The sequence below is a fragment of the Anomaloglossus baeobatrachus genome, chromosome 1 (genome assembly GCF_048569485.1).
Source record: "Anomaloglossus baeobatrachus isolate aAnoBae1 chromosome 1, aAnoBae1.hap1, whole genome shotgun sequence".
Taxonomy (NCBI): Eukaryota; Metazoa; Chordata; class Amphibia; order Anura; family Aromobatidae; genus Anomaloglossus; species Anomaloglossus baeobatrachus.
The window spans coordinates 360,306,419-360,317,144 of NC_134353.1; the positions used below are offsets into that span (position 1 = coordinate 360,306,419).

The 10,726-nt window shown below is 40.0% G+C and overlaps 1 protein-coding gene and 1 long non-coding RNA gene across 2 annotated transcripts; both read left to right on the top strand.

Moving 5' to 3' along the window:
* Positions 1-208: 208 nt before the first annotated feature.
* On the top strand, positions 209-727 carry LOC142292791 (uncharacterized). The gene is made up of 2 exons (XR_012750823.1): positions 209-388; positions 457-727. It is a non-coding gene; the product is annotated as an uncharacterized LOC142292791 (long non-coding RNA).
* A 6,089-nt stretch (positions 728-6,816) lies between these two features.
* Positions 6,817-10,472, top strand: CLDN23 (claudin 23). The gene has a single exon (XM_075337792.1). The coding sequence runs from the start codon at positions 7,119-7,121 to the stop codon at positions 8,007-8,009; it is 891 nt and encodes a 296-aa protein (XP_075193907.1). The 5' UTR covers positions 6,817-7,118; the 3' UTR covers positions 8,010-10,472.
* The last annotated feature ends 254 nt before the right edge of the window (positions 10,473-10,726 follow it).

Genomic DNA, 10,726 nt, shown 5'->3' on the forward strand with positions numbered 1-10,726 from the left:
GAACCTCGCTCACTGAGTAAATAATAGAGCCTCGCTGAGTAAATAATGGAGCCTCGCTAAGTAAATAATGGAGCCTCGCTAAGTAAATAATGGAGCCTCGCTAAGTAAATAATGGAGCCTCGCTAAGTAAATAATGGAGCCTCGCTCGCTGACTAAATAAAGGCGCCACACCCACTTGCTATGTCATCATATTATGAGGTCACAGTAGTCAGAGACTATAAAAAGCCATGTGGCTATCATTTATCCTCATACTCCTGGACCGGACCGCTGACAAACAAAGCTCCACCAGTCACCATGCCATCTAGAATGCAGAATGAACGCAGTGGACGTCGGCGGCGACGCAGAGCCAGGAGGACCCCCATAAAGCGCCACTCCGGCCGTAGGACAGGTAAATATCTATGTACACACTTGCCTATGGACAGAATGTGTAGTAATGATGGCTTCTTCTTGTCTCAGTTCGCAGGCGCAGAAGGCACCATCACAGACGGTGAAGAGGTCTCCACACAGCGACGCCACGTCTCAAGACTTCAGCAAACCCTGGGTGAATCCAAAAGACTTCTGAAGACTCCACAAAAACCGTAGTGAATCCAAAATATCGCTTGAAGGCTTTACGAAACCCATGCTGACTCCAAAATACTTACTGAAGGATTCACCAAACCCGGGCTGAGTCCAAAAGACGCTGGATGCCGCTGGAGATATCTGTTAATAAACCTAAGGCGCAAAAACTCTTCTGTTCCGATTGTTTTTTTTTAGTAAAACGCCTCAATCTTTTTGTGCTTTATCTAAGCTGGGGTCTTAAACGGGGCCGGGGTTCTTCTTGCAGGCATGTGGGATCTTAAAGGTGGCCGGGTTTCTTCTTGCAGGCATGTGGGATCTTAAAGGGGGGCTGGGGTTCTTCTTGCAGGCATGTGTTCCTGCATAGAGACCACACTGATCAGCTGCAGAACACCACACATCAGAGGATATGGCCGGCATCAGGCTCCTATCGGTCCAGGGTCTATAATCAGCTCATATCTGTAAATACAAAGTGACAAATATTAAAACCCCATTGTTAAACTTTTTATTAAAAAAAAATCTACACAAAGTTGGATGGAAATATATGATAAGTGATGGGACCACAAACACCCGGAATCAGTGCATCCAACAGGGTTTGAAAAAAACAAAACACAAAAAAAACCCAAAAAAACCCCAAATAATTAAAGAAGAATTATAATAAAAACATCACATTCAAAAATAAATGAATCCAACCAGGTTTAAAAAAACAAAAAAACAAAAAAAGCAACCCAAGAAACAAAATACAATTAAAGAGAATAAACAGAAAATAAAACAAAAACCTGACATGCACAAATATCCTGGATCAGTGAATGCAACCCGTGTTTAAAGAAAAGAAAACAAACCTAATAAAAACAAAGAAAATAAACAGTAAATTAAAAAACAATAAAATAAAAACATCACCTGGGATCAGTGAAAGCAACTGGGTTTAAAAAACAAACAAAAAAAACACAATTGAAGAAAATAAACAAAATTAAAATAAAAATAAAAACCTCACTCACATGCACAAATATCCGGGATGAGTGGATCCAACTGGGTTTAAAAAAAAAAAAACAACAAAAAAAAAAAATAGAAAGTTAAAAATAAAAAAACAGAGACCTCACATGCACAAACATCCAAGATCAGTGAATGCAACCGGGTTTCAAAAAAAAAAAAAAATACAATCAAAGAGAATAGAAAATTATAATAAAATAAATAAAAACATCACATGCAAAAATACCCGGGATCAGTGAATCCAACCAGGTTTAAAAAAACACCCAAAAAAACAAAACCCCAAAAAACAAATAAAATGCAATAAAAATAAATAAACCGAAAAATCTCACATCCACAAATATCCAGGAGCAGTGAATCCAAACGGATTTAAAGAAAAAAAACAAAACCAAAAACTTAATACAATCAAAGAAAATAGCATGAAAACCTCACATGTTTTTTTTTTGTGCCTCATACAAACATTTAAAATATTATAGAAAAACGATGGAGGAAAAAAAGTGAAATAGCCTTTTTTTTTCTTCCCAAAAAGGGTTGAAGTGTACACTTCCTTGTGTGATATATGTCTCATTGTAGATAACGGCAGCTGTTGTTTGGTCCCTGGATTATTATATTTACATGTGAAAAATCATGATAATTGTGGTGTGTGTTAGCATAAATTACTGAATAAAAAACAAAAAGCCAGCACCAAATGTGCACTTCAGCACTAAACATTCCAAACTGTACTTATTATAAAAATTTTGAGATTTTTGGCAAAAAATTGCAATTTCTTGAGCTGCCTCGCCACATCACGGCAAATCTCATTTGCGGCAGTCCTACACTAAAATATTTTTATAAAATGTGCCATACGGCCTCACATATGAATAGTAGAACTGCTCTGAGCAGCACTCACCTGGTCTATTTCAATCCCGTACCCATGACTGAGTCATGGCTGTGGGCGGGACAGGTCCAAGCAAATGCTGCATGAAGTAAATAGCCTGTGGACAAAGCCTGATGACTTAATGTGAACAGTCACCAACCGCCAAAATCTAGACAGATGGAATACATCCCAAATTGGGGTGCATAGCAAGGTGGAGGTCAGCTGGTGCTGGCTTTTTGTTTTTTCTTCATTGAATTGGTCGGTGGTTGACCTCCACCTTGCTATGCACCCCAATTTGGGATGTATTCCATCTGTCTACATTTTGGCGGTTGGTGACTGTTCACATTAAGTCATCAGGCCTTGTCCACAGGCTTTTTACTTCATGCAGCATTTGCTTGGACCTGTCCCGCCCACAGCCATGACTCAGTCATGGGTACGGGATTGAAATAGACCAGGTGAGTGCTGCTAAGAGCAGTTCTACTATTCATATGTGAGGCCGTATGGCACATTTTATAAAAATATTTTAGTGTAGGACTGCCTCAAATGAGATTTGCCGTGACGTGGCGAGGCAGCTCAAGAAATTGCAATTTTTTGCCAAAAATCTCAATTTTTATAGTAAGTACAGTTTGGAATGTTTAGTGCTGAAGTGCACATTTGGTGCTGGCTTTTTGTTTTTTCAGCATAAATTACTGCACAAGGAGTGGCTGTTCCTGTAATTGCGGTCATCTGGGCAGTCACCCAGCTTTCCCAGGGTCAGATAACATGTCAGGATGGAATCTGCAGCTCCTTTCTCAGATGTTGGATAGGATCCATCAGATCTGTTCTGTGTTGAGTAGTGTGACGAGCCCCGTGCGTCTCAAGGACATCTCGCCACCGGTCACCTGGAGGAGCGCAGTATTGATTAAGTAATTTCTTATTCTATAAACGCCACAGAGAAGAAGGCGGCCCACTGCTATTATTACTCCGGGCACTGCGCACACTGCATCTGTTCACACTGGATAAAATATATATATATATAATTTTCTATTTTATAATTTTCGATTTTCTTTATGTGTGTATATATATATATATATATATATATATATATATATATATATAGCTTGGGGATGAGCTACGTTTAACCAAGGGGGAATGTGACGCCCCTGGACTAGTCAGGGCGTCACAGGGTACTGCACGCTCTTTATCTCTTAGTGCAGGACTCAACTCCCCATGGTTCTGCATTCCCAACCTATGGTACTGCCTCTATCAGCATCCAAATCCCAACCACACCTAACACCACACCCAGCCAGACACACCAGTGGGCTGCTAAGCTGGAATAAATGATGAAAAACACCTCATGAAGCCAGCTCAGTTCTGGAAAAGTATTCTATGGACAGATGAGACCAAGATCAACCTGTACCAGAATGATGGGAAGAAAAAAGTTTGGAGAAGAAAGGGAACGGCACATGATCCAAGGCACACCACATCCTCTGTAAAACATGGTGGAGGCAACGTGATGGCATGGGCATGCATGGCTTTCAATGGCACTGGGTCACTTGTGTTTATTGATGACATAACAGCAGACAAGAGTAGCCGGATGAATTCTGAAGTGTACCGGGATATACTTTCAGCCCAGATTCAGCCAAATGCCGCAAAGTTGATCGGACGGCGCTTCATAGTACAGATGGACAATGACCCCAAGCATACAGCCAAAGCTACCCAGGAGTTCATGAGTGCAAAAAAGTGGAACATTCTGCAATGGCCAAGTCAATCACCAGATCTTAACCCAATTGAGCATGCATTTCACTTGCTCAAATCCAGACTTAAGACAGAAAGACCCACAAACAAGCAAGACCTGAAGGCTGCGGCTGTAAAGGCCTGGCAAAGCATTAAGAAGGAGGAAACCCAGCATTTGGTGATGTCCATGGGTTCCAGACTGAAGGCAGTGATTGCCTCCAAAGGATTCGCAACAAAATATTGAAAATAAAAATATTTTGTTTGGGTTTGGTTTATTTGTCCAATTACTTTTGACCTCCTAAAATGTGGAGTGTTTGTAAAGAAATGTGTACAATTCCTACAATTTCTATCAGATATTTTTGTTCAAACCTTCAAATTAAATGTTACAATCTGCACTTGAATTCTGTTGTAGAGGTTTCAATTCAAATCCAATGTGGTGGCATGCAGAGCCCAACTCGCGAAAATTGTGTCACTGTCCAAATATTTCTGGACCTAACTGTATATGATTAATGCCATCAGATGCAATGCTATGTATATGGTTAATGTCATCAGATGCAATGCTACGTAAATGGTTAATGTCATCAGATGCAATGGTATGTATATGATTAATGCCATCAGATGCAATGCTATGTATATGATTAATGTCATCAGATGCAATGCTATGTGTATGGTTACTGCCATCAGATGCAATGGTATGTATATGGTTACTGCCATCAGATGCAATGCTATGTATATGGTTAATGCCATCAGATGCAATGCTATGTATATGGTTAATGCCATCAGATGCAATGGTATGTATATGGTTAATGTCATCAGATGCAATGCTATGTATATGATTAATGCCATCAGATGCAATGCTATGTATATGATTAATGCCATCAGATGCAATGCTATGTATATGGTTACTGCCATCAGATGCAATGGTATGTATATGGTTAATGTCATCAGATGCAATGCTATGTATATGATTAATGCCATCAGATGCAATGCTATGTATATGGTTAATGTCATCAGATGCAATGGTATGTATATGGTTACTGCCATCAGATGCAATGCTATGTGTATGGTTAATGCCATCAGATGCAATGCTATGTATATGGTTACTGCCATCAGATGCAATGCTATGTATATGGTTAATGCCATCAGATGCAATGGTATGTATATGATTAATGCCATCAGATGCAATGGTATGTATATGGTTACTGCCATCAGATGCAATGCTATGTATATGGTTACTGTCATCAGATGCAATGGTATGTATATGATTAATGCCATCAGATGCAATGCTATGTATATGGTTACTGTCATCAGATGCAATGCTATGTGTATGGTTAATGCCATCAGATGCAATGCTATGTATATGGTTACTGCCATCAGATGCAATGCTATGTGTATGGTTAATGCCATCAGATGCAATGGTATGTATATGGTTACTGCCATCAGATGCAATGCTATGTGTATGGTTAATGCCATCAGATGCAATGCTATGTATATGGTTACTGCCATCAGATGAAATGCTATGTATATGGTTAATGCCATCAGATGCAATGGTATGTATATGGTTACTGCCATCAGATGCAATGCTATGTATATGGTTACTGTCATCAGATGCAATGGTATGTATATGATTAATGCCATCAGATGCAATGGTATGTATATGGTTACTGCCATCAGATGCAATGCTATGTATATGGTTACTGCCATCAGATGCAATGCTATGTATATGGTTAATGCCATCAGATGCAATGGTATGTATATGATTAATGCCATCAGATGCAATGGTATGTATATGGTTACTGCCATCAGATGCAATGCTATGTGTATGGTTACTGCCATCAGATACAATGCTATGTGTATGGTTACTGCCATCAGATGCAATGGTATGTATATGATTAATGCCATCAGATGCAATGGTATGTATATGGTTACTGCCATCAGATGCAATGCTATGTATATGGTTACTGCCATCAGATGCAATGCTATGTATATGGTTAATGCCATCAGATGCAATGCTATGTGTATGGTTACTGCCATCAGATGCAATGGTATGTATATGGTTACTGCCATCAGATGCAATGCTATGTGTATGGTTACTGCCATCAGATACAATGCTATGTGTATGGTTACTGCCATCAGATACAATGCTATGTATATGGTTACTGCTATCAGATGCAATGCTATGTATATTGTTAATGTCATCAGATGCAATGGTATGTATATGATTAATGCCATCAGATGCAATGCTATGTATATGATTAATGCCATCAGATGCAATGCTATGTATATGATTAATGTCATCAGATGCAATGCTATGTATATGATTAATGCCATCAGATGCAATGCTATGTATATGGTTACTGCCATCAGATGCAATGCTATGTGTATGGTTACTGCCATCAGATACAATGCTATGTATATGGTTACTGCCATCAGATGCAATGCTATGTATATGATTAATGCCATCAGATGCAATGCTATGTATATGGTTAATGTCATCAGATGCAATGCTATGTATATGGTTACTGCCATCAGATGCAATGCTATGTATTTATATGGTTAATCTCATCAAGTGCAATGTTACGTGTATGTGTGCAGGCTCCTGGGTTGCCCCTCCCTTCAGAATACCTAGCCAGGACTTTTGTGCCCAGTGGCCCCTCCCTTCTTCCTGCTTCAAGCCCTGTGCAGTTTCTGTCAAGCCAGTTTCACTGTATTTAAAGGGAACTTTACTCCTGATGCAGAGAGATCGCAAACTGACAAAAAGAAAACTACTCCGAGGATCCTTGTGCAGAGTCTGGAGGAGCACTGGATGGGACGCCCTAATCCTGATGATGCCTGCTGGACTGCATCTACCTATGCTGCTTTGTGCCTAGATACGATCGGTAGATCACAGGGACAGAGTGGATTATAATCCTTGTGGATTACAAATTACCCCTGTGCACTTTGCACTGCAGACTCACTGCTTGGAAATCAACCAAGTGCTTTGAATTAGAAAGAAGCCTTCAATATGAGGACCCCCACAGTAATGATCATTGGCATGGTGCTGGCCCCCTGTGGGCTAGTACTGAACCTCACCTCTACTGTGGCACCAGCCTGGCGGACACTGGCTTCCTTAGCTAACAGACCGACGAATGTGATACAAAATCAGGGGATCTGGGATATATGCGATGAGACGACCACCAATCAGAACAAGCAGTGTGGAGTTGTCAACAATGAATACTTCAACCAACAGGTGATACAGGTTGCCAGGGGATTAATGATCACATCTCTGGTAGTCAATGCCCTGGGCATCGCTTTGACCTCCTGGGGGGTACGCTGCTGGGAGGATAGACCCCACTTCCTATTATCAGCCTTTGGTGGAACAGTGATCTTCATCTCAGGAGTTCTCAGCCTGATACCCATTGCTTGGTACAACTACCTGATGTACAGCATGCCCTCTTCAGCTGATCAACTAAACACTTATGTAGGATATGCTCTGGTTCTGGGCTACCTGGGCAGCTGTCTAGAGATCATAGGTGGGTTCTCGCTCATGCTGTGCTTTGTGCCACCCTGTAAGAAATGCATAAAAAACAGAGGTAAACCTACTTCTACCATGTACTACAACAAAAAACAAAGCCCCTACCAGGAAAAACCTGTCAGCCATGTCTACAGCATCCAGAACACGGACTATCCTTCCAATAAGATTGGTTACAGTGTAGGGAATGACAACTACCAGCATAGTAAAAGAGGTAACTCTGTGGTTTCCAGTCCCAGATCCTACACTAACCCTATGGACGTGACAGCCGGAGAGCACCACCCAACCAGTAATGGTAGACCTGGTAGAGAGCACCCAACCAGTTATGGTAGCAGACCTGGTAGCCAACTGAGCTCTCTACCTTGTGACTCTGACTTACTGTAGGGCAGTGGATCCCATATATTTCCAGATGAAGGAGCATGTCAGTCAACATGCGCACATTACATTTTATATATTTTTTTGTTTTGTTTTTTCATGTTGTGGTTTTATGTTGCCATATTAAATATGATGTACACATCTACAGAATCACAAGTCGCTGTGATCCAGAGAATTCACCATATGTGAAGTTCATGGTTAATTCTTCATGAAACATTTACAGCCATATTTATATATCTTTCTTTGTATGTGTTGTACATAAAACTGCATATCATAAATCTCTGAGTGATCACTAGGAATTATCATATGACAAATTCCCTTTTTATAACCATGTGCTACATTTCTATTAAATATGATTTTTAATTTCCATTTTGACATTTAATTTTGTAACTATGATCCTATACACATTAAAGTAAACTCGCTGATATTGTAGGGTTCGTCTGAAAGTCGGATCTGCATGGGGGTCTCCTGACTCCCCCAGGACACTGATGTTGGGGTAGAGAAGGATCTGTCCTCTTTGATTTCCAACTTCTGATCTCCCAGAAGATAATCTTGGCTAATATGCGTGCAGAAAACACAGAGATAGTCCACTTATCTATTATATATGGGGCCTTTAGTATATATGGTTTATGTTACCTTTATCAGTAATTCTAATTTGGAAAACTTTTCTACTACTAGGATTTGGGATACAAAAGAGAAAAGAAGAATTTAGCGTTATATATTTTTTTGTATCTATTTCTGTTGGTTTTTTTTCCCCTGAAAAATGATGTGCACTAAAAACTGCTGGAAAGTGCTTTATAGCATTTAAAGAATGTTTATTTGATCTTATTGGGTTATCAATAGCAACCAATCACAATTTCGCTTTTATTTTTCCACAGCAGTTTGAGAAATAAAATCTGAACTGTGTCAGTATTCCTTTAAGACAGGACCATCAGATACGGAAGCATTATCAGGGATTCATTCCCTTTAGTCTTTATATAATTCTTGGAAGTTTTGAACTTAAAGGTGTTGTCCACTACTCGGACAACTCCTTCTCAATCCGTATGTTTCCACCCTCTTAAAATAATAACACCAGTGTCAGTGCTGTTCCAGCGGTGTCAGCGCTGTTCCAGCTGTGTTACCACTGTCTCTCCAGGGATAGACGTAATAGTGTTACTTCATGATCAATCAGAGGCCGCTTCACTTTCCCCTCCTTTGGATAAATTCTTAACATCCCGAGGAAATGAGCGCCGCTTTCTCACCTCCTCCAGATGTATGTAAGGCAGCAAGAGTGAAGCGGCTGCTAAGGGCGGTTTCACACATCTGGCATTTCGCCGGATTACCGGATCCGGCACACTCCAGTACAGTGTAATACAGTACAATGGCATCGCGGCACGCTCCGGTCACATGCTCCAGTCACATGACAGCATGTGACCAGAGGTTTCCATGATGCAATTGTACTGTGTTACACTGTACTGGAGTGTGCCGGATCCGGTAATCTGGCAAAATGCCGGATGTGTGAAACAGCCCTAAATGGCCCCAGGGATTACAAAATGTAACACTGTTTCGCGATTCCTGGAGAGTGCCATCACCACTGGAAAGATGCCGACACCAGAAGTGAGCATACGTGATATTTTACAAGAAGCAAATATAAAAGCAGGTGTTGAAAACCCACTTAAAGTGGACTGGTCACCAGGTTAAAACTGGCTAGATTTTACTTCTATTTTATTCCCCTTGCTCCACGGAGTATTCCTCATTTTATTTTTTTGTAAACAAACCATACGTTCCAGAGATATAGCCCTTTTTATGTTGTGTTCATTTTTATGATATCTACTAAGGGGGAGGAGCTCACAGGATTGTCTGGGAACGTGTCTTTACTCTACTCTGCAAAATCACCCTGGGAGCAACACCCCATTGAGAAAAATAGCACTAAATAAATGTCCATATCTTTGGAATTGTATGGAAGATTTATACAAAAAAATATAAAAAACAAAAACGTAATAATCAGTGGAGCGGTGAAAATAAAATAAAAACAAAAGCTGGACACTTCTGGTAGTGACAGATCACTTATAAGTAAAAAGATGCATTTTTTTACTAATTGTCTGCTTGAAACAGAGTTTGGAGATCTTTCACAGAATACAGACTGCTGTAAACTCAATTTGCATGCTACTACCCCTGAATGACATTCCTGCTCACAGCAACCAATCAGGGTTCAGCTTTCATTACCAAAATTGCATAAGAAAAAAAAAATGTTCCTCTAAGTGTTTGATGTGGGTAGCTAGGACAGGTTTCCTATTGTGATCAATGTGTTTTGTTCACTAAAGCATATTTTTGCATTTTACATTTGTACACCTAACCTCTATTGGTAAAGATAGGACGTTGAATGATCGACAATAATGTGATGGATGTGTTACGGTTTCTCAAATTTTTTTTTACAATATTAGAACAAATTTGTATTGTGCTCTATATAATAAAATATTTTTGTATTTAAAACATTGTCTTTATCTCATGCTGGCTGCTGTCCATTAGAGGAATTCTTCTTTGTGTAGTAAATAATGATGAGCAGGGTGTCTATACTTAATCTAGTTACCGCCTTAAAAATTAGGCACAGGGCTTTCACAACTAGAGCCGTCTAATTATACACATCTAGATGGGAGTGCTGGATTTGGGGAGCTGTCACAGACAGATGAATATGTAAGGCTACTTTCACACTTGCGATGGACGGCTTCCGTAGCATTGCGTTGTGT